The 25,368-nt window shown below is 41.6% G+C and overlaps 1 protein-coding gene across 1 annotated transcript; it reads right to left on the bottom strand.

The window, feature by feature from the left end:
- On the bottom strand, positions 1–25,121 carry ELOVL6 (ELOVL fatty acid elongase 6; the record flags this gene model as incomplete). The annotated part of the gene is made up of 4 exons (XM_010182042.1): positions 1–701; positions 2,946–3,097; positions 24,498–24,623; positions 24,989–25,121. Coding segments are annotated over 4 exons (836 nt in total), but the record flags the coding sequence as incomplete, so codon positions are not given.
- Positions 25,122–25,368: the final 247 nt, after the last annotated feature.

Here is a 25,368-nt window from a genome sequence, read left to right as displayed (position 1 = left end):
TTTATCTTCTTTTTTTTTTCTCCTTTATCTTCTAGAGCAGACAGGTACAGGAAGGAAGTTGACTTTCATCAGCAGTCCTTTGAGATAGAGTAGAATTCAGTGAGTCCTCACCATGATAGGATCATAAACTTACTGGGTTAAACCAAGCTAACTTTCCCTAAGCTGCCAAGTTTTAGCTGCACCATACATATATGTGTTTCCTTGTGCCATTCTCTTTTCTTACAATTTTATTTTTCTGGATAACCCTGAGCTATGGCTTCTGTCTTGTTTCTACCACTAGTCAACCTTCCTTTCTTTTCTGGTTTTGCCGATATAGGCCTCAAAGAAAAAATGGCAGAAGAGCACAAAGTAGCTGAGGTACATGAGAGAGGACCAGATGATGTTCTGCACGTGGGAATGGCACTGGCCCTGCTGCATCCAGGAGAAGACAAGGTAATTGATCACGCAACCGATCAACATCTGAGTGATCTGCGACAAGGTGATGAACATGGCAAACTTGCGTGAGACTCTGAAGCCAGCAGCCCGCAAGGCATAGTAAGAGTACATAACGGCGTGTACTCCATAGTTCATGGTCATGAACCAGCCACCGCCAGCCACCATGTCCTTGTAGGAATACCAAGAATAAAGTAACACAGTAATGTGGTGGTACCAGTGTAAGAAGATGAGCTTCTGTTTCCTAAGAATAATGAATATTGTATCACCTGTAACAAAACAAAACAAAACAAAACAAAAAAGGAGGGGAGGAAATGAGGAAAATATCAAACAATTCTGCAATTACAGTAACGTTCTCTTCCCTTTGCTGTTACTGGAGTATACACTATTTTGGAGCATGAAAAACCACCTCAGCTCTAGATCTGACAGCCTGTCTGATCCAAGAGCCATCTTGGCTCCTAATCTCTATGGAATCTTTGGAAAACCAACATATCCACATTCTCCTGAGTGGACAACCTGTGTTTTTAGTTAAATTGGTAGCCCTCTACTACAAACATAAGCCATGAAAGTCTGAGATGAGGTAGGTGGATGTACGTATATCATCTCTGACTGTGAGACTGTCCATTATCTACCGTGACTAGAAGAAAAATACAGGTAGACAGAAAGCAGAAAACCGAAGAGGATGCAGCACAATCTCCTCTGATTCAAATGCCTACCTGCAAACTGAACCTAGTCAAGCTCTGTAAAGCCTTTTGAGTTACTATGCAAAAAGTTATTGCATAGGCAACCTGCAATATTGAAAGATACATAATTGCCAGAAAAAAAACACTTCTAGAAAGAGATTTAGTTTAGGCTGAAATGCACATCCTCTTCTGCAAATTCATGTTGTTATTTTAGAAAGTAAATTTTATTTCTCTTTCCTGCTTTTTTCTTCCTTCTGCTTCTCATGATTGCACTGAGCATCTAAATTAGATGTATGTATATACATATGCTACTTGTTTTCTATTATAGACACAGTGTTTCCAAAAAGATCCCGGTGATTTGAATCTGAGGACTTATTTCTAAGTATATGTATCCCAGGGAATCCAAATAATGAATACTAGTGATGGGTGGAACCAAAACTGCACTGTCCGCACTAGGTCTGTAATAAGCCATAATACTACTGTTTACTTCATTAGCTGCAAGATGTTGACTCACATTTTAATAAGTAATCATATGCTCATTTTACTGCTGCTGTGCAGTTCTAGCTGACATTTTCAGTTTTAACGACTAAATTTCCATGGTTTTGCAGTAAATTAAGCAGCAGGAAACCAAGGGATTCTGACACAGCCAGGCAACTGGTGTCTGTCTCTCTAGTTTTTAAACTGATCACAGAATCACAGGATACCAGGTTGAAAGGGACCTCAAGGATCATCTGGTCCAGCCTTTCTTGACAAAAGCACAGTCTACACAAAATGGCTCAGCACCCTGTCCACCTGAGCCTTAAAGCATCCAGTGTTGGGGAACCCATCAAGGATCCTCCCAGGTGAGATTATTCCAATGGCTGATTGTTCTCATTGGGAAAAATTTTCCTCTTGTATCCAATTGAAATCACTCCAGAAGTAACTTGTACCCGTTAGCCCTCATCTTTTCCATGTGACTCCTTGTACAAAGGGATGAATTGCCATCCTGTAATTTGCTGAATGAACTTCTCTGCTGAAAGGTAAAGACTTGTTTCTGCTGTACATCTGAACACAGTGAGTGCTGCAGCCCTTTGGGGTTTAGTATGGGCGTCCTCCAAAATGAAAGCTGCAGGGCTGCTAAATTGCTTCCTCCTCCTTCCCATTAAAAGAATTCCTTCTTACACTAATAAGCCATGGGACGAGAACACATGCAGACTGGCTACTAAGTTGGCTTTGGCATGTATATTGTACGCATCCTAATAAAAAAATTGCTGAAGAGACTGGAGTTTATATGAATCAGGACTGGCAAAGCTGGGGATATTATGGGAAATTGGTTTCTATTTGAAGGAAGCAGACAGCCACAGCCTTCAATGTTTAGGGAGGAAGCACGTTACTGTTCATAATTGTATGCCTAGGTGTGTATGTAAGGAGGAATCCTGCAGAATGGAGGCAGGACCTGACTCAAAGCTTCTTGCTGACACGGTTGCTGTAGACCCTTCTCTTCTGTACACACAGGGTGAGTGACTGCCGATTACACTACTCGTATTTGCCTATGAGTAGCTAAGGAAGAGGTATGGACCAGATTGCTCTTGCCTCTTGACTTCCCTGCTGTGTATAATCACTGCAGCTTATTCCTGGGCTGAGAATGGTTGTATTCAACTGCATATTGCTCTAAGTTCAGACTTAATCTCTAGAGACTAAAATATGCAGAGTTTGGGGTTGGTTTTTTCAACTCAGTTTTTCTAAGATTAAAATCAGGTTTTCACAGCACTGATACCCTTCTTGTGCTTCCTGCACTGCGATTTCTGCTCTAAATATGCACAGTGAGAGAAAGTGAAAGAGGGTACTCACCTAATTCGGGTGCTTTGCTTAGCACAAACGCATATGCCCAGAATTTGCTGACAGGTCCAATGTAAAAACTCTGGTCACACACTGACTGCTTCAGGCCTTTGGTCATCAAAATGTACAGCATATAAGCACCAGTTCGAACAGCACCAAATATACTTTAAAACAAAAAGAGAAAATGAAGAAAGTTGAATGGATACTCGACATCTACATGCCATCAATTCAAATCATTATGAGAAAAAAGCCATAAATGTACTGAAATAATAAGTTTGAGATAGCCTTAAAACTAGAGCAACTCTACTGGCTTCCAGGGAGCTATTCTAAACTCAGATTTGTAAACTAGACTGCAGACATATCTCCTGGTCAAAGTCTGGAATGGTAACATCAATGTTTTTTTTTTCATTATGACAGGAATGACCCTTCAGTATTCAGGAGCAATGGGAGACAAGCACATCAGTTGAAAACAACGTGCAGAGTTTTGATGCTGATGGCTGGGAGACTACAAGGAATGAGTTGATAAACAATTATCATCAACATAATCAGGATAAAATTCCTCTTCTGATTTCCTCAGAGTTTTCTCTTATCTCTCCCTGTGCTTGTTACACCCATAGGAGCTATGAGCAGAGAGAAACCCAGGTAGAGCACACAGATTTTGGTGGGGGGTCTCAGTCAAGGCTTGTGTTTTGGTCCACATGTTGACTCCATACTTCATCTCTCATTGCTAACAGAGGAACCAGACAGTTGAATTGAGGCATAAATGGCAGACTGACCCTCACCTCACCAAAGTGAGATGCAACGTAACCGTGTTCTGTAAATGAGAAACATCAAGAGATTTGCAATGGTATTAATTAGTGCAATTACAGAGGTTCAGACAACAAAAGACATCCAGCTTACGTAGGTAACAAAGGCTTGTGTCTCAGCAGTGAAGCACTGCGGAAGCAATTGCCTCACTGTTTTATGGCAAGAACATGCTTGCCCATTTTCTACCATCGTAGCTTGTTTGCCCTTCAAAAGCTGTGATGAGTAGTGGGTGAAAAAAGCAGCTTCCAGAAAAATGGACTACAGAAAGGCCCAAGCTCCTTTGGAGTTGAGTATATCTTACTTTATGCCTACACCATATGTCCCTGTGCCTCTATTAGTACTCCTGTCCTACTCAAGAATCCTCTGGTTCCTGCTCTGCCTTGGTGTCATTTGTGGCTAATACATGGTAGCAAGCACACCAAGCCATCTAAAATTGTTGTGTGGACACATGTGGGCAACGCAAGCTACCATTTATGCAACATATGTGAACTAAGGACCAGTTCATCTGAAGCTGTAGATTCTCTGTTACTTGTCCTTGTTTTGTGAAGACAGCATTATTTTTAAAAGGTGGTTTTAAAAGCATCAAGGCAGCCTCAAAAGTTGAGGTCTATGGCAGTTCTCATGGCACTTGGTCAGATTATGGTGGTTCAAGTAAGCCTGCCAAGTATAAAAACCGATCTAAGTTTTTATAATTTTTGCACAAAGTATTTAAATTTCCAAATCTGCTTCATTGACATACCCAGTCAAACCTGCTTGCTGCTAAAGAGCAATGCACCTTGCTCTCCCCTAAGCACTGCATGCACTCCACAACCAAGGGGAGAACCACACTGCCTGGTGCTCTGTGGGCTCTGTCAGTGGCATCAGATGGGGCTCTACATCTGGGGAGAAATGTCCTGGCTCCTGCACCATTACATTTTGATGCCTGAGGTTTCACTGTGCCATCAGGAAATTCAGACAACAGTGAGCACTTAAGAAGCTCCTATGATTATCTGCTCTTTTATGGTGGCATTTGCTTAGGGGCTCTACTGTCAGATGAGTCCTCTTGTGCTATGTGCAAATGAAAAACCATCCTGCTGTGGTACAGGCGTACTGATGGAGTTTAGCCAAGCCTGGGTTTCCCATCAGCACTGCCCAAAGCAGTGCATATATTCCCAGGCTCAGGAGTCTGGGAGTCTTGCAGTCTCCCACGTTCATCCAACCCTGTGTGCAGAAGACATAGTGCAGTACTGTTAGCATCCACGCAGCCCGTAGTGCATCCTCTCCATGTAGGGCTGTTCCCTTCCAGAAATGCTCTCGTAGCATGCTTTTCTCACGTCTTTTGGGGATCGGTCCTATTAACTTGTCAGAGAGTGACAAAGACTGTAGGAGGAGTTTTGAAATGAGGTGCAACTCATTCTGTGTCTTCTCTCTGGTGTTTAACATATACTCTTTATATTTTTCTCAGGAGTTGCATTTCTCATTCCCAAGAAGACAGGAGATCCTGACAGAGATGTGATCTGATCACTTCCTGAGGCAGTGAACTCCTCAAGCTAGCCAGGGCAGGCTCCTGCTTGCCTTCTTGGTTTTGGTGGTGGCAAAACTGAGTGGAGGAAGATCAGGCAGAATATCTAATGATACACTGGTCCTCCCATAGCAAATACCTCAGTGCTGACATTAAAATGGGTGGAAACACCAAAATTTTAAATTATTAAATCAAACAGCTGCAAGCAATATGCCTTTCCTTGTACAAAAGCTGTACTGCTTTTCTAAAATATAATTTATTATTAAAGTTTTAAAACCAAAGAGAATTTTGTGCCATCAACACAAACTCAGCTGAGAAGAGTGCTTGTTTGAGCAACAGGCAAACATTGACTTAAATGTAAGTGATTGAGTACGGACACCCTGGGATTTAATCTGGACTGATAACACAGCCATAGAGTATTTGCCCTGTGGGGATTGCAGAGTTTCTCTTTGCTGTCCTTGAGATTATAACAATGTAATTCTTCCTGTCTTTCTGTTTAGCAACTATTTCAGAGCTCTCCTTAGAGTACACGCACACTCACACTCATACACAGTCACACTCACACACTTTTCTATAATTTTGCAGCATGGAGGCTTCCTCTGGTTCCCTGACTCTAGAAGAAGTGACTCCAGCTACTGCTTTATGTGGCGTGAGTCAGACTAATCTGAATTTTTTATCAGTACAAACCAAGTTCCATTTTTGCGTAATTCACAAGCGAAGGCTTTATAAATAAGGAGGATGGCAAACTGGAAGTAACTGCTTCAATTACCTAAAGAGACGTCATGAGCAGGTATCTGTTTACGAGATGTGCTGCGTGCCAAAACATCTACCTGCCAACAAGCACACGCAACCGGAGACAGAAAAAAAACCTAATGCATGCCTGCAAACGTGTCTTGGACCAAGAGAGCCAGGAATGCTTTTTTATGCCTCTGCCACTTAATCTTGTTTGTTCTGTAAGGTAAGATCAACCAACAAATTTCTATCCTGCAAAGACATGATGTGCAGCAGAGTGATGACATTGCTTGCTCAGTAAATCACTTCTGCTTCATTTTGTCCTCGCCCTGCTCCCTGCTGTAGCTTTTGTGAGGTACTGAAATGAACCGCTTAGCAAAGCAGTCTGTCTGGTGGGAATCATATGCAGGGATTTTAGAAATAAGGTAGCAGTGAATTATTGTACAATTACAGCCTTTTGCAACTAGAGAGACTCATCAGAAACAAACTGCACTGGCTAATGCAGCTTTCTCATCTGTTCAGTCTCAAAATGTCCTGCATTCCCCTTCCTTCCAGCAGTGACTTCTCTGATAGATTAACAAACGCCCAGTTGTTACTTTACTGTCCATAACAAGATCAAAACATATCCACAAGTAAAATAAAAATTAATACTTTTCTCTCACAAACTTGTTTTCAAACAAGGGCCTCAAAACACATCCCATGCATGGGTTAGGTACAGCATTAAGAAGGAAGGAGAATGAGGGCTGGTGAGCTTGCTGATGGGAAGACAGACCAGGTGTTAGTGGCCAAAGCCTATTCCTGCTTTCTTTTCCCTCCATCCTACTCACGAGAACAGAGCTTTTGTTTCTCAAAAGTCTGAGAGGGCAGCAGGTAGCTCAACACTGGTTCAACCCCAGCTGCCGTTGTGGCAGACTCAGCTCCTCCTCGCAGCAAGGAGGACTCTGTTCATTTTTGCTAAGGCTGCTTTCTATGGAGACTCATCGCTGCACTTGGCTCCTGACGCCTCTGGACATCCCTGTCCAGGATCAACACTGCAGATTTGAGCAGGGAATGTGACTTCCACATTTAAAAAAAAAAAAAAGTTCAGCACAGAATAAAGCAACTTTTCCTAAAGGATTTTAGTGCTGTGATAATCCGGCTTGTGTCTTAAAAAAATCCTTAAACTAACCAAACACTGCAAACTGTACCTGTAGAACTATGAAAAGATAGTGCTAAGGGGCACTGATGATGCCTAAGGTGAATGTAAAATACATTAGCTGCAAGCTACATGTCAGACGTGAAGTACCTTTGCTTTCGAGAGCGTGCCATCCTGCGCACCCAGCACCAGCAGAGAGCAGCAGGGAGCCTGCAGCCAGCCAGATCCGGCTGTGCTGTTCAAAGTTAAGGGCTGGTCAGGACTTCAATTAGAGCCCTCCTTATCCAGGCACACAGGCTGTTCAACATGGCCTAAACCGCAGGCACCCAGCTGGTTTAAGCAGTCTCTGAGGTGTCAGACTGTCCTCTGCAGTGGGTGTGCTGGGCTAGTCCAGCAGCCAGCCAGCCCACCTAGCTGGAGCTCCCACGGGTTTGGCTCCAGCTCCCAGCCTGGGGCCTGGCTGGAGGAGAGAAGAAATCTGAATTCTGCCCTGATCTGCTTACATGGAGACTCACAGGAGTCCCACTGGTGAGTCTGTGCCCTGGGAGCACAGGGAGGGGGCGGAGAGCGCGTGGTCCTCCTCAGTGAAAGCCACATAGGACAGGCAGCGGTCCTGAGAGAGCACCTCACATGCAGAGTCACAGCCCTCAGACTGCAGCCTGCTCACACCATAACAGTGAGAAAATAGGGAAGCAGGTTCTTTGGTTGCTGGTTTTTTTCATTTTAGCATGCAAAGTATTTTTACAGAGGAAGCACTCTGAATTCAAAAGAAATGTTTAAAGTCAGTAGGTGAAGAATGCAGAGCTTCCTACTTGACAAATCAAACCACGTTCACCTTTCTGTTCTGTTCAGGAGTATTTCAGTGGTCATATCAAGTTTCCATTCTGCTGCTGAAGAGCTGGTCTCTTCACGCAATGAAACTGTCTTTCTGTGCCCTTCTGATTTAAAACCCATGGTCCTCAGAAAAGAGGAACAAGTTGTGCTGATGATGCTGTGGCACAGGAGCCTGGGATGCACAGCGACCCCTTGGTCTGGCAGGTCAGAGCAGTGGGGTAGTCCAAGACCATGCCTAGAGAAAACAGTTACTGTAAAAGGGCAACAGAATATTTCTGTGCTCAGCCAAGCAACGGAAAGCATAGAAAATATGAACTGATACTGGGAAAATGCACAGAGAAAGCATCTGTAAGAGAAACAACTCTGAACTAAGCTTCTTGAAAATAAATGCAGCTGAAGCCACTTTCGTCAGACACCTCTGAACTCCCCAACAGGGCAGTTAACCCTAAATCAGTAAGGAAACTCAGAAACTCCTGGTGTTATCAAGCAGCATGTACCAAGTTCTGTGCATCTCCAAGTGAAGGAACATCTCACATCTTTCAGCCATTTGCTCACTGTGCTCTTTGATTAATTCCTAAAAATAAGTTAGTAACAAAGCAATGTTGCAACATAACTGGCAGGTTTGTGTTGAAGTTCTTCGACAGTATTTATAGCATCTTTCTTCTTCACCTGTTATGTGCAAACTTCTTTCAAACCACCCTTAATCTCCTGCAACCTCAGGAAACATGGTCCCAGAGTACCAGTCCACCAGCGATACGCAACAAGCAGATGAGGCAGCAGGGACAGAGCTAGGGAACAGCCTTCTTAAGAAACTGATGGATTTTGTTGCCAGAAATGAAACTGTTTGCAGCAGATTTCTATTTGTCCCCCACAAAACCTCGCTTCAGCCATGTGAAAGGGAACAGTAGTTTACACTGACTAAAAAGAGACATAAGCACCTCTGGAGGATACAAGTGTTGAAGGGGCTGCTGGCCTTGCAAGCCAGCAATGGCAAGGGTTTTTTCCAAGCTTCCTGCAGAATTATTTTTTTCTAGGTGATTTCAGATACAGTTGGCAGACCAGCACTGGAAAATGACCCTTTCCAGGGAGGATGGACACAAGGATAGCTCCTACCTAGCAAACAGGGAAGAGGTTCTGGAAACATGCATTTGTATGGTGACCACACACTACATACACAGCTGTATTATAAGATAAACCTAAACTATCACCTGTGTAGACAGGCGAGGTAGAGCACAGTGTGCTTGCTGGTTTGCTATTGCTGCGGTGATTATACAATCAAACCAGTGTGAAAGATGGAAGATTTAATGAGCTGTTGGCCTGCTCCCAAATGAAAATCTGTGCTTACATTTTGTGGTGGCTGCAGGTCCCGCAGGAACAGAGTACTCTGGGAACTTGCTAACCTTTGTGTCAAAAAGAGAAGATCATCAAACAAAATTTTAGTAGCTAAATCAGGCGGTTTATGGGAGTCTGCCCACATAATCTGTAAAAAACATTGAAATTGCATTTTTTCCAGTTCTCCCAGGATATGGCTGTAGTGAGTGTCGTTTCTTTTTAAAGTTGAGCCAAAATGAAAGGGAATGTTCAGGTTAAAGTGGTTACCTGGGTAGTGTCAAATGAGGAAAGGATACTAGGGCCTGGTTTGTGCTGGCCAGAATTACGGACCAACAGTCAACTGACTTTTCCTGGTGCCTGGGTGCTTATTTAAAGCCTATTGTTCTAAAATCATTCTGTGGGTAGATGTGCTGGATTGTTTCGAGGCTGGCAGAAGAATTATAATCATAAAAGCAGCTTCCCCAGGAGCCTGCTCAACAGAGAGGGCATTCATTCCAGGGTGGGGACGGACTGGCCAGGCCTGCCGCCACACACCAGCCTTCCAGCACACGGAAGCAAAGAGAGAGGGAGATTTCACATTCCCTGGTTAATTAATGTTCCTTAAACATAAAGAGTTCATGGGCACATGTTCACAGGGTGTTACAGTGTGAACATGGGTTCTGCAGCCCCCATGTGCAGGAAAGGAGTAAAGGAGCAGCACAACCCACCAGAACTCGCAATTGCTTTGCTCTGCTTTCTGACACCCAAGGTGCTCTTGGGTGTTTGTGGACTGGCTAGATTTCAGTGCAAATTTTCCTCCCCTTCTTTTTATAAAAAAATGAATCCCCTCCTTATTATTTTCTTTTTTTTTTCTTCCCCAGTGATGTGCACATTTGCTCACATATGCCCTACTTTGCAGGGAGAAGGGAGAAACAGTACTGCCTTCACAGGCCAATGTGCAATACATGATGGTGCAATATTTTTTCAAAAGTTGCATTTTCCAGATGGAATATATTCTCCAAGAGAGAGGAGGACTTAATTAAGCCTATGACAATTTTAATGTATAGTTTCGCTAAAAGGTTGTCAGACTACCTAAACACTATCTCAGATGTGACTCCTGTCTTAGTTTGCCCTGATTGTATTCAAATGCAGCTCCATAAAATCCTGGATCTTCTTGTATTTAAACAGGTGTAGATAATGTAAGGTTCCTTTAGGCTTATCTTTGATTGCAAAATCATGACACTTTTACTGTGCAGTAAGAAATCATACACTAAGAAACTGATCATTAAGTACAAATGAAATGTGGGCAATGACTGAAATATATAATTTGGCTGTTGTTCAGTGACCTACATGGAATTAATGGCTCTTATTTTGATCTCAAGGAGTTAATGAGAGCTGTGGCTAAGACAGTGCAATATGACGTGTCCTCTAATCTCACAGAAAAGCAACCTAGAAAAGGATCTTGCACCCAACATCCTAAATGGTCAATGAGACACAAGGACAGCCTATATGAAATATTCATGTATATTAATAACTGACTAGAAGAACCAGCTTTGTAAGTCTGCACCTGGTTATTAAAAATATTTTGCTAGGTTTGCAGAACTGACGGTTACATTTTCCAAACTAAATGAATCAGTCTCTTGGTCAGTGAAGGATACACTGTGATACGATATTCATCTAAGTGATAAAAAAGTTTGAAAAAGAATAGTACTGACTACAGATTTGGTCCCTCTCAACTCTAAATGTAACATTTATGAGGCATTTTACAAGTATTTAAAAGAGAGGAGTTCTTAATACTGAGTTACATTGGAATTCTAGAGAGACATTTGTTCAAATTACAGCTGACAAACTTAGCCCAACTGTTATTTTTATATGAAATGGCAAAGAAAATTAATGTAATTAGGATGTTGTTTCATCATCCTTCAACATTTCTGAAGGGCTTTCAAGCAATGCCAAGGTTAGTAATGGAGAGAAGAAGACCTGATCCTGTAGAATAAAACACTTGTAAAGCACTTTCCTGTTTTACCTCTCAGAACGGATCCAGGTGCCTCCCCGGAAGACCCCATCTCCTCATCCAATCCATTTGTGATGAAAAAGACATCTCCATTCTCTTCACAGAGTAGACTTTCCTGTTGCTGTACCAAAATTTTGGTCTTGTCTACTTTTCAACAGCCAAGTGATCTACCACCTCCAGCTTGGGCTGCTCCAGAATTACCAACACCTCAACAATATTCGGGCCAGCAACTGCTTTAGGTCAGATGTTCCTGTGTGAAGAACTGTTTGTAAGTTGGGGTATCTTAATCTTCAGACTCCAGGCCGTGTTGGCATCTCCAAGGCCTTTAGCACTGTATTTGTGAATATTTCACAGTCCTTAATGGCCTTTACTCTTCTGACAGCCTCGTAAGGTGGCTAAAGAAAATATCCATTTCAGTGACAGACAGGTGAAACAAACTGAAATTTAAGTGCCCTGTCAAAAATCTGTGTCTTAGTCAGTATGAGAAATTAAATGCAACATCACGAACACCACGTTCTGGTTCAGTGCCTTACCCATGAGGTCTGTCTGATGTAAGCAGAGAGAGATCTGACCTCACTCTTTGTCAGTGAAAACAGCATTATTGAATTGACAGTAAACACACTCCAGTAGAAGGAACTTTCTTCAGAGAGTCCTTTGACCTACTATAGATTTTCTTTTGAGTTTTTAAAGTTACTCTGTAAACCTTCAAGTCGTAAACCCTCTATCTTAATTATCCAAGGTACACCTATATCTTTAAAGGTAAGTAGTTTATAGACACAAAAGCTGTTGTTACACCTTTTTACATCACATTTTCATTGTCTGCACATCTGATATTTTGGCAGCATGCTTCTGAGACCTAAAAACACAGAGTGATGCACAGAGATACAGTGCAAGTTTACAAAACTGTGCTGTCCTACAAACACAAACAGCTGAAAACTTCCTGACCTAGCCAGAAGACCAGACAAGAGCAAGATGTGCCTTCCACAGACTCAGTCACACTCTTCCTTTCCCTCTGTTTTTCCTTGACATTTTAGACAAATACCAGAGTGGATTTGGCCTGACACAGCTGGACACAAGCCAGAGAATATGCTTCTATTTCCACCCTACTGTCCCATCCCCTGAATTTGCGTAGGACCAGTCCTCAGCAGCCAACCCTGCCACAGGAGAAAATATTTGGACTCTTCTCCCTCATAGGATTTTTGCAGTTGTTCTAACTATTGTAATTGTTTTGTATTAATGCTCCCTGCTGATCCCCTCACTCGCACCAGTGAACTCCAGAAGAAAATCAGGTATGGATCAGAATCCACAGTGGGGGTGCCTAACTCCTTGTGACATGGGCAGGTACAAAAACCATGCTAGTGAGGCAGAAGAATCAATACAGAAATTCTTAAAAACTCCTCTTTTCCTTTACTAATGCCTTCAGCTGATAAATCTACAAAAATGCAAGCTTTAATCACATTCAGCAGCAAACAATGCTGTGGGAAGCTCATTTTAAAAGGCTTCTGTCTACCCAAGTCTGTGAGGGAAAAGCCTGAAGACATCACCAGTGAGTCAATCACAGACGAAAACAGAACCCTACACTCTCACTGTACAATGAAAAAAATCTCATTATTTCAAAGTCAGTCTTGCAAAGGATTGCAATGTTCAGGTTTTTTATGTTTGGGATTTAGGACTATCATGACACTAATGTGCATCTAAGCTGAACTCCTTTCTGCTCTATATAGTTTGCATTTCACTGGAAAAAAATCACACTGGCTATCATTTTCCCGGATTTTCATTGAACAAAACTAACTTTGGGTACAGATGTGAAAACATGTTACTGAGTCTTCTCTGGTGCTGATGAACTATGGTAACTATTTATGTGCTCATTCTGGCTATGGCGATCTTACTGTAAAACTAGATATTAGTGTAAAACTGTAAAATCAGAGAAGGAGGTTTGTGCTACCGTATTTTGCCCCTTTGTAACTTTGTTTCAATAAACATGTGCTTAATTACCACAATTCAGTTGCTAGCAGATAACTGAAAACACAGTGCCTCCCTTGTGCCTGTGTCCTCCAAGTCCTAACCTACTGATAAAATTATTTGGACCCATTATTTATTCTCTTACAATGGGCAGAAACAAGCAAAAATTACAGAAAAAGTACCTTGGTCCTGTGATACACCTTTTTCCTATGGTTACTGAACACTGTTAAAAGCATGTTTTCAAAAATTAACAAAACAGTAATTTAAGAGCACTTATGTTAACCTCATTCTTTAAAGACAACACAGAACTCATCCCCTTCAGCCCATGTGTCTGAAAGGCCATAAGGTATCTGTATTCTTCATAATGACCAAACTACTGTAATTAAGAGCACAATTTTCACAAATGTTTTAGACTAAGAAATGATTTCAGCTTCCCAAACTCTCTGAAAGCTTGAAATGACTAACGCTTTTGTTCCCACTTGGCATTTTACCTCTCCAGCTGAGGGAATGCATTATTGGAAAATGTTCCTTTTCTTCAAGGAGCTGTATGCAATAACTAGCGATGGGTGCTCTCTGTGGCTCCTCTGCTTTGAGCTCTGTGTGTCCTGCAGTGAGCTCCACTGGTCCTCCCACACTGGGGCTGCCCCAGCACTCACTCCACAGGCAGGATGCTACCTCCACTGCCCCACTGCCTGCCCAGTGCTGCTCATTTAACTGGTTGCACAGCAGTGCTGTTTAACTGGACTGGTGAGTGATGCAGCTAAAATAAGTTTCTCCTCCACCTCTTTTTTAACTAACTACATTATTTCATTGATCTCACTCATAGCAGGGAAAATGAAGATGGAGGAAGGCAGCAGCCTTTCCAGCCAGCTTTGGCACTACAGAGTCCAAAATGTGGCACTGTGCTCTGAGCAGCTCCTCTGCTCTAGAAAGCCACTGAAAAGGCATTTAAGACACTGGTTTGCATCTCTCTGCCGAATCTTGTTTCAAATATGGTTCCTTTAGAGGGTGACAGAAGATCCCAGGACTGACTCAAAAGCCCAGAAATACATTCAGGATATGGCTGAGAATGGAACAGGAACCGTACCAATGCTGTATTAACTACCATTCACATGATATATACTAGTTACATACTCTCTCTATATAATCCACTGCTCTGAATAAGAGAATTTGGTGTCTCCAAAACATACTCACTATTGTAGAACAGTTACCATCTCTGCAAGGGCAAGAGAACACCAAGAATTTAACAAGTTGCAAGTACCATCTTGCTGCCCAGCTGCTTCTCAGCCTCTCCCCCTGTCCATTTCCTAAATGGAAAGGAGAACAGATGGGTCTTGTGCCTCATCTGCAGAGTCCTCCCATGCCCTCCTTGAAGGTGATGGAGTCCCATTCAGAGTAGAGAGCAAGCCATGGTATTGTGAGGAAAAAGGTAAGAAAACAGGGAGATGAGGAATAAGATATGTGTGGCGCTTGCTTACCCTAAAACTTGGTGGTCAGCAGTACCGGAAGTGTTTTGTAATGGGGTGCTCTAGGTCTCACTACCATATGTGTGAGCAGAAGTTATGCTGATCTTGCAGTTTTTATCACTCTTTTTGGCAGAAGATTTTACTTTGCATAAGTTGATGCATACTTTGAGGTCTGGGTTCAGTCCTATCAAAATCCTGTTGGGAGGAGTGTGTGGGAGTGGGAGTAGGACTTCCCGGAGTAACGAGGTATTCTCAATGTAAGTATGGTCGTTCTCCTTTATTAAGCAGAGTTACACAGCTTTTATAATCTCGGTTTTAGTCGCGAGATAGTCACGAGCAAAGCACGCAGCGAATACATATAGCTAATTGGTTGCTGTCCATGCGTCCTGACGTACGGACGGTACGCCTACTTGCGGTTAGCGAGTCCAGTTCTTATCTTCCTTAAAGTTGCAGATGACCCTTATTCGCACGCTGGGTTGATCACATCCACGAGATCATGGCCGCGCTGGGAGAGCCAGCACTCCACAAAATCCCAAAGCAAAACTTGAGAGAATTCCCCTTGCATCTCTAAAAAAACCCTCCCATCACTGAACCAAACACACAAACTCTGCTTTACAGACCTTTCTACTGTATCTGATCCAGATGTCTCTCCAGCAAGCTTTTCAATGCAAATCATTTGAGTTTTCAATTGGGACCAAAACCTGAAGCCATGCCAACTCAGAGTGATTTAAAAATTGTGCAAATATTTTATATAGCTCTACGAAATAATATATCATTTGTGCAGGTTTATATACCTACAAGCATATGCATACATGCCTCGGTGGTTATTACTTTCCTGGGTGATAAATTTTGGGGAGGGAAATGAGTTATATTAAAGTGACAGCTCGCTCTGTGGCTTTCAAGTGAGGGCAGATACTATGCTCCTTGCATCAGTCTCTTTTTTTTTCCTCGGCAATAAATCCCTTGACATGGAACCACTCCCTTCAGCCCTTCCCTTTTGTCGGCAGATTTCCTAGTCACAACTCACCTGACTCCCCAAACCATTTCTTTGTCCTTTTTCTTGACAAAACTGGGAAGAAATCCAGGCTTAACTTATTTCCTCCCCTCTCTGGGGACCTCATTAAGCATACCCAAACAGTGACATCTCTGCAGGGCTCCAGATCCATGGACACTGTCATCTGGAGATTTTAATCACATTAACACCACAGCAGAGTAAAATCCATCTGATTCTCCCTTGCTAAACTGGCAAGCTCAACACTTCTGCCAATTGCTGCAACTACTATTTGGAAGGCTTATTTATGTGTGGCTAAAAATCAATCTACCACAGCTACCGTCTTCCAGTCCCTCTTCAAGGAGCCTGAATTCCCTCTCCAGGAAATGCAATTTGATCCCCTAGACCTGCCTTCTTTATGATTGGGATTAGCTGTATTCAGACAATCCTGAGGAGCAGAGTACAAAATGATCAATACAGCGAAGCTCTGTGAGCCTGCAGAAGAACCTGCATTGCTTATAAGTCATAGCAGAAAAACTAACGCCAGGGCTGGATTTCTGCAAGTACCCTTTGCAGCAGAGATGATAATTAGTGTAGCCAAAAAGGGCTCTTCAATAGAGAGTCTTACACAGAGCACTCGGTGGCTATACAAGGCCCATTGGGTTTTGGGAGAGATAAACAAGGAGCAATGGTCAGGCTGAAGGGCAGATGCACTCAATCATTACCCGAGGAACATGAGAGAACAGCATAAGTTGCTTACAGGGACACCCGTGTAAACATACACTGCTGAAAAACATGTAACCGTTTTCTTTCAGCAAATGAAAAATATTTTTCCAGCTCTGCCCACACTTCCCTGCATCTCATCTGACTTCCAAAGAGTCAGTTACAAGCTAATCAATAGTAATTACCTATCATCCGGCGCTGCGCTCCTCAATGTGCTGTTACCTGGCTCTGCTCCCTGATTATGAGGCACATGGAGGGTAGGAACTTGCAGGAACAATATTTCTTGATGAAAGCTGTTATTTCTCAAGCAATAAATCCCTCTTTCATCATGAAATAATAATTAGACTTTAGTTGCAGCTGAAGATCCCTAGCACCCTGTGATGGCTCTATACTCAGTGAGATATTTTTCTGTCAAGAAACATTTCCTAGATCTTAGACATTTATTTCAGCAAGTTTGGACTGTGGCTAAATTACTGAAAAGAAAAAAAAATCAATTTTCAACTTAAGCCCTGTGTTTGGTGCGAAATCTCGTAAGAATTAAGGAATCCATCTAAGGATTTCTAAAGTAGCCCATGAGGATTCATAAGCACAGTGTACCTCTTAAGCAATCCTTAATGAATGCTTCAGGGGCATTTGCACTTGTTCCTCTGTCGTTACTGAAATTATTCTCAGCATCCAACATTATCTCAAGAAAATTTTAGAATAGCTGTAATATTGCAGTGATTTAAATGATAATCCTAAAAAAGTGGCATATCTATTTCTGTAGGATAAATTAAAGATACTTACAGGATCAAATGTATCAAGTTGGTAGACTAAATGTTATTTATAGCATTGAAATGTATGTATTCAGGAGTTTGGAATTATCCTAGGCAAATAAAGGCAAAAAGTAATAAAGTGAAAGATTTAGCAGAGAATCAAGCCAACCAATGGAGCTGGCCTTCACTAAAGCTGTAGAACAGGCAGATAACAAAGTAAGCAAAATCTAAGTTACAGGAAAAGACTAGCATTTGACAGAATAAAGAAGGCTTAAAGAAGCTAAAAGTTATAATACAGATGTAATGAGCTGCTCAGATCCATAAATTTAATGGCAATTACAGGCCTGGAGCCATTGATCTTCCTTTTTTAACCCTGTCCTCCCCAGGACAGTGCTCCTGCAAGCCTCTAGAGAAGTTCAGACCTTAGGGACTCACTTGGTAAATAATGGTATATAATGAATCTATTTTGTTTATTTAGCAACCTAGGGAAGATGCGGAATGGAACAGGCAGGCGCGTACACATCTGCTTAGAAGAAGTTAAACTCGTTGCAAAACAGTGCCTTCGCTAAACCACGTCTCAACACCCGTATGCAACCCTGCATGTGAACACTGCTTGGGTTGGCAGTGTTTATTAACAAGCTTGTCCACAGATGCAAGGTTGGATTTGATGGGTCATGCGAGTTAACACCTCTCAGTATCTTATTCCTACTGTCTCCAACAAGCACAAGCTGTTGGGGACTTTCTCAGAAGAAAATACGTGGAGATTTTTGTTCCCCAGGGATTTCTGCAGAGGACGACATTTTAACAGGCACAAAACAAGTACCAAGGCTGCGTAAAATGCAGAAGTGCTGCCACAGGGGGACAGATGGGAGATTTTATTTCCTTTGAATGAATTATCTGCTTTCTCTCTAGTACAGTTCCATTCTTAAGCCACCAGACAGATGTTCCTTATTTCTCAAATATACTTTTCAGTCTGCTTCCCATTTAAAATGGAGAGGAAAAGCCTCACTCTCAGGGGGCTCTGATTTGAGTACAACATTCATGACTCCTGTGGGCTGGGACAGGGTGATTTCCTGAAAAAGGTGTAATTCGAGGTGACAAACTGAGTGTCAACACTCTCATTGATTATGAGAGTGTGTAAGGAATAGGCGTAAATTGAGCGCAACAGCTGCTTTTCAACTACTACACTGAATTCACTTTGCTAAGATGTTTGGTTTTCCAGCAATAAAGACAAACAAGCAAGGAAACAGTAAAAGAAAAAAAGAAGTTTTTGAAGAAAGGAGGTCCAACTTAGCATTGAAGAAAGACATTTTTGTAGGAATTTTTAGCCAGTCCTATCCATATATCCTGTAAAGTAGCATCAGCCAAGTCTCACTGTGAATTCTTGGCTTACTTTTAATTAGGCCTAATTAGGTAAAAACAGTAAAACCAGTTTACATTCAAAATTACTTCGATGGATGCAACAGAGTCCACAGCAGTAACAGCAGAGTAAACAGAGGTGAGATTTCAGAAGTGGATCAGCACAGCATTTCGTCATATGGCATCAATTACAATGGTGGGAATAAAGATATTTGTCATGGGATGCTCTTCTTACTTAGAATAAATAAGGTACACATTGTAAATACATCTTCTTGACAGTACTTTATTGCTCTTAGTTTATACTTTTTATCACTTCCACACTGCTTTTTTAATGCCAGCTACCATTTATTTTGCTATGTATAAATTCACTCTACATCGCACTGTTTGTATTTCCCTATTGGGATTACAGCTCAGTTTACGGAAAAGAAATTTTTCTACTTAAACTGCTAAGTCTCATCCAATGGATTTTTGTCTTCTCTCCAGTCATTTTGAATTCCTACTGTTCACCCAACTTTCAACTTCTGCTCTAGAAATGGTCATTAAAAGAGATATTTTCAATATCTGTTATAAAAGAAAATCAGTAAGCACATAAAGATGAACATGGTCCCATATAAATAAATTGTTAAGTAGGTCTATATTAAGCATTTTACTAATCTGGGTTCTGAGAAATATCCTACTAAGGACATGTATTAATGCTTTACAAATATAGGGTATGTTTCACATGGAAATAGCTTGCTTTTAAGTTTATAAAAAAGAAGATTATTAATTCACCTTAAATGATGCTTATTAATTTTAATGTTATTTGGCAAATACTGCTCTTTTCGCTAATTAATTTTCTCTTTGAATGTACTGTCAGGACCTTTATAAAATTTTGATGTATTTTAAGATATTGACGGGTTGCTCAGCAACATATGAAATTTTATTTTTAATCTCCATGGCAAGTATTTGTGAATGGCACCTCTTGAGACAAGAGTGCAAATTTTACCCATTTTCCATCAATTTTCCTATTTATAAGCATGATAAGAGAACATATTTCAGAGTCACAAATCATAGCAATTGAAATCCTTTTTTTAAGCTTATGTTCAGTCTTTTCCATTCAGTTCAGCTCAGGACTGAGTTCCTCACATAAAGAGGTGTTGCAGACTCCTTGTCAGGAGCTTTCTGCAGAACAAGTACAAAGCCTTCTATAAAATGCTGCTATGCTTGCAGTAACAAATCCATTACACCAGTCTCGCAACAGCAAATTGAGTCACCTTCTTCCAGGGAGCCTTTCTGGTTTTGTCTTTCAAACACAAGACCTGTTGCTGCCAGGATACTTTGCTTTTGAGGCTCCAGTTAGCTTTACGGCAAGCACCTGTGACCTTTCAGCTACATCTGATACCATTTCTACTACTTCGAGAGAAAGTGTTTCCCAGGAAGAAAGACATTTGGAATGCCTGTATGGACACAAACTGCTTTCCACCACTGCTACAAAGCATCACTGATTTTGGACTAAAATATAAGTGATGATAATAGCATTATGGTTGTGTGGTTTGGCCAGACAAAGAGATATCCCACCTCGCTGCACCAGTCATGGCCAGGCTTAGCCTCTGCCTACAAATGACTGCATCACGTTGGATGATTTAGTTTCCTCCTCTGCTGTACTGATGTGACAGTATTTCATAGGGAAGACAACCTTTTACTATTATTAGTTAGTACCTTGATCCTGAGACTTCTGTTGGCAGCCCCTTAAGGATAGAGAGCGAGTGATGGCAGTGCCATGCTACTGTCTTGTGTGACGAAAAGGCGATCAAATACATGTTTAAACTCCTTGATAGCAATGCTACCCATACACAGACTCTTAAGGGCGATAAAAGGCATTACAAAAATCCAGCTGAGATGTAATGAAAACATGAATTAATGACTTTGTATCCTCTTGTGAGAGTCCTGGTCTCAGCCTTGCTGATTCCTAGAGGTGCCAGCAGGACACTTCTGATACACTCCAAGTCAAAAATTCTTTGGTGTGAACGAATGACCTTAACTTCATGTTCAAAGTGCCATGAATATAAAAGTGACAACTCAGATTCGATGAGTTTTTGTGGATTTTTAACCCCAGGAAATATTCAGAAATACAGGGCTGACTGTCACTTTGATGTGTAGGTGAGTCAGTAACAGCTTCCTTGGGGTCTTACAAGACTGACAAATTAACTTCCTAGCAGCGGGTTCCCATTGACAAGGAGCAGCACAGAGCTGCTCCCCCAGGAGCCTGGTACATAACCAGGCTGGGTGAAAACACTTAAGTGTAGAAAACAAAGGACTGAAAACATTTCAGACAATAAAACTTCAGTACTTGAAACAAGTCAACAAACCTGCTAAGGACAAAAAAAAACCCAACAACCCAACAACACAAGAAAAATATCTCAGAATAATTTCTCAGCAAAAGATTTCAGAAGAACATGTTTACACAGTGTTTTCCAAGTGAAGAGCAAGATTTACTGTCATTGCTCCTACAGAAGTTTTCACTGAGAACTGGTAACCTTATTCCAGAGACAAAATGTTCAAAACTAGTCGATACTTCCAATGGCAAATAAAGCTGCTTTTCTGCCTCAGAAATCCCGCTGGCTACCAGTGTTGACACAAAACTCACTCTTTACCGAGCTCCTGAATGCTCAGCAAGCTCAGTAGGGTGGTGTAGTTGTTTTGTTTATTTATAAGCGTGGCAAGTTTCCTCCTGTAGCTGCTACCACATTTATATGATCTTGGCAAGAGCGAGGCGTACAGGATACATACTGAAGAAGGACCATGTCATTGCCTGGCAGGCAGTTTCCCTTTTTTTTTAAGCCCAAAACACATCTTTTCAGCCTCTGCTAAGTGCTACTATTTCTGAGGATATTTGAAGCAGGTAAAATGGTAGGAGTGCAAGAAGGGAGATAAACAAGGACTCTGGAAAAAAGCCTCACACTGACCTTGAGGCAGAATGCTGAGGGCTCTCAAGGCAGGTTTTTCTGCCTCAGTGCAACCACTCAAGGCAGACAAATACATTACTTAGAATTTCTGAAAAGTATCATAAAAGTCATAGCATTTTAGCATCCCAGAAAGCCAAAGAGGAAGTCTTTTTAAAGTTGAGGAGCATTTTCCTGGACCCACAGTAAGTCTATAGGCAGAACACTGGCATCTGAATCTATCTGAATTGACCTTCAGTGGAAGCAGAGATGACTTTCAGGCCAAGCATATGTAAATGAAACACGCAGTTATGCAAGGAGTCAGGAAAAAAAAAGAACCAAGTTACTTGGAAATTTTACAGCATTCAAAGCTTAGTGCAGCTTTCTAAGAGAATCCATGAGGCTGGGAGTGACCGATGGTCCTAGAAAGGACAGTGGTGGTTAAACACCAGGACATGAATGTTCCAATTTACACTTTTTATAAGTCTCCATCTCAGGTTTTAATGAGTATTCTGCATTTCCTCTGCTTTCCAGGCAAGAAGTCAAGGGATTTTGTGTTTGGGTGGTTTTGTATGGGACTGTATGTCACTATGGAAGCTACAGAGGTTTCATGCTCTGTCTTACTGCAAACATTTTGAGTTGTTTTTCCCCTGTGCTACTCCACTCTTCTGCATACTACTCAGCGCCTCAGAAGAGCAAAGCTTTCCAAGCTTAGCCATCTAAATTTCCAAATCAACTGGTCCCCACTAGCAAATCCAGCATCTTAAATGCTCAGTGCTTCTGTGTAGTCCAAACATCTCACACTCCTGTTAATCCCTCCTCTCTCCACCTGCTGTCTTATTTCCCAACATGCAGAGGAAAGGGCGAGCTCTGCAGTGCTTGGGGAACACTTGTCCCTGAATTTGAGCTCCCTATTTGAGCTGATGGAGGAAGCAAACCCTGCAGTGGTGAATCCCTCCCAAACTGTCTCCTTCTGGCCACCACTTCTCATCTGCACAAGCAGAGTTCACCTCAAATGCCTGCACTGTGGGGCACAGCAAGAGGCGGTCTCTGTGGCAGGTACATCCTGGCAACTTGTAGCTTCAAAAACATGAAATCCACATTTTAGATTTCATCCAGCATCACTCAACAGCTCATGCTGGCCACACGCTAGCTATTTCATATGATTATGATGGGAAACTCCAATTAGCAAGTAATGAACATGCTGATTTCAAAGTCCATTTAGACAGCACTTTTACAGTGTAGTGTATATTCTTGCTACTCGTTGATCTCTGCATTGCTTATGATTTTGACAGGAAATTAATCAGTGAAATTGTTTAAAAGCCCCACACTCTGAACGTTAGCCACAGACCCATCTCAAAATAATGGGATTTTAAAATTCATCCTAGACACCTTTTACAAAGGAAAGGTCTGAAATCATGCTCCCCCCCTCCTTGGACTGGGAATTAAAATACAAATGCTTTGCATAAGTCAGCTAGTGGTTACATTCGATAAGAAAGTATAATTGGAAGATGCACTTTGGGATCCTGCTGGCTATAAATCACTTTACAAACTGATCAACAAATGAAATGTCATCTAGGAACCAATTCAACAGCTCCTGAAATTCAGTCATTTCTGAAACCAGCGACGAAAATTGCTTGCAGGGCCTTAACAGCAAAACTATGCTAGACACACAGCCACAGTGCCAAATGCAACCAGATGAAAAATACAAATTTTCACAGTGTTAGAACTTGCTCTCAAAGTTATCCAAACTGCTTAAAGCTTTGTCTGCACTAGGATATTTTTTAAAGGTATCGATGAACTATTAAAATCAAGACAACATAAAGTTCTTCTGTTAGCATGTCCTAGCTTGATGAGACAACTTAGAAATAGAATTTATTTTCCCTTGCAAGAGGTTTAGAAAATGTCAATGTGGTAGAACAATTTTGGAGGAAAAAAAAGGAAAAGCCATGAAAGAAAGCAGACCTCTCTGTTCCTGCTTTGTTTTACTCTGTAGAAACTCTCAGCTCAAACTATTCCCATCCTGTGAAAAATCGTGCACCATTCACAGTTGGTCAGTAAGCAGACCTGCTTCATGTACTTGTGAACCAATATAATCAGTAATTATTATACTGGTATTAAAATAAGATACAGCTGTGTGTGTGATAACTGTTTGTAAATGGTTTCTATGCAGTTGAGATGAGTATAAGCACTCATACTCCCACAGTAGGCACTGAAATGAAGGATAATTCTCAGGTCTTCTGTGTCCTGTTATTAGTAAGTTGTACCGTAAGTTTGTGTGTTTGTAAAGGCTATTTTTATAAGTATTTGTTTGTTCATTCATTTATCCTCAGCCTCATTAAAAATCAGCATATTAACCAGATAAAGTGGAATTCAGGTTGGTCAGTTCTACTCCTGACTTCAGCAGCTATCAAGAATCTGAACCCAACTTTCCACATACTCAATGATACAGATCTGGTCAACACATTGTGAGAGAGATGTGCACCTCTAAAAAATAGCCTTCTCCTATGAAGCCACCTTTTTTGCTAAATTCACAAGCTCTTTGCAATGAAATAACCAGAAACCAGATTCTGATTTCAATTACAGTGGCCTAATTTACCTGTCATCAAAGCAGTGACTTTAGGTTTATCTCACTCTAATAGAGATCAGAGTCTTGACTAAATATTCCATATATGCTCTCAAATAAATGTAACACTAAATAGTAAGTGAGAACAAGACTAACATCTTAATGGGTTTATTTTCATTTGTAGCTTGCATGGTAAATTTATTGCAATGATAAACGCTTTTTCTCATGTCCTCATTTTATTTTCACCTTTGTTCTTCAAGAGGGTTACTGATTTCTCTCCTCTTCAAACGCCGTATGATCTGGCAAGTCAAAGGGGATCATTTCAATGGTGAGGAGTGGATCAGGACATAACCCTGAATAGCAGAACTAAAGAAATGCCATTTCTGGGTGAGCCTGCTGTCGTGTTAGCAGTGCTGTTGTATGTGAAGAACCCCAAACCCTCTTCATGGACTACTGTCAAAGGCAGTTGGTGTGAAGAAATGCCTACCTGAAGACAGCAAGGCTCAGGGACCAGAGCACTAGTGGTTTCCTCAGTTCAAATTTTGCTCGTTTGTTCATTAGGTGCCGACCACCAAATATAAAGGCAGCATACAGAGCTGAAAAAAGGAATGATTTCTTCCTGCAAAACAAAACAAAAAAACACCTGTCAGGTATTTGATTAGTATTAGATACACAGCAGAGTCACATCTGGACATAACTGCCACAGGCCTGTGTGCTTCCTTGACAGGAAACTTTTTTTAAGACACTCCTGCAGCCCAGCTGAGATAAGTGTTAGTGTATGAACCTACATGCCTGCATGCGGGGCCAGGGCCGGGCCACGGCCAGGCCAGGCAAAACCGACCCTGGGGAAGTTGTGAAAAATGACAGCCCAATCTGGCTCTCATTCTTGCCCAGTTTCTGAAGACTGAACTTCTCTAAGGAACAGAATAGATATTGCAGAGCCCAGACATGCCTCTGCAAGCACAACACAGTTGGTACTTGAACCAGCTGATCATGTTTTGTGGCTCATTTATCTTTTTCATATCAATTTTTGTTTCCTGCAGGCTCCCTGCTACCTGGCAATTTAGTTTCTCATTGTTTCCTCCAAGAAGACACTTAAAGATATTGAGCACTGCAACACAACATAAAGAGCCTCATGAAATGCGGAAAATCAGCAAGGAGAGGTCAATAGCCCCATTAAGCAGCAATCGTGGTGGGTGGCATCACCCTGCAGCACAAACCCTGCCTGCGAGCACTGGTTCTGGGAATCCAATGAATTTGCTGAAAGGCCAAGCAGGGTCTGCTAAGGAACTTCAACCCTTAGAACTGCAAGTTTTATTTTTTAAATGGCCTAATAGTAGTCCAGCTCAGCAATAATC

Source organism: Mesitornis unicolor, unplaced genomic scaffold (genome assembly GCF_000695765.1).
Source record: "Mesitornis unicolor isolate BGI_N332 unplaced genomic scaffold, ASM69576v1 scaffold33413, whole genome shotgun sequence".
In the NCBI taxonomy this organism is placed as follows: Eukaryota; Metazoa; Chordata; class Aves; order Mesitornithiformes; family Mesitornithidae; genus Mesitornis; species Mesitornis unicolor.
This window is presented reverse-complemented; position numbering and strand designations above follow the sequence as displayed.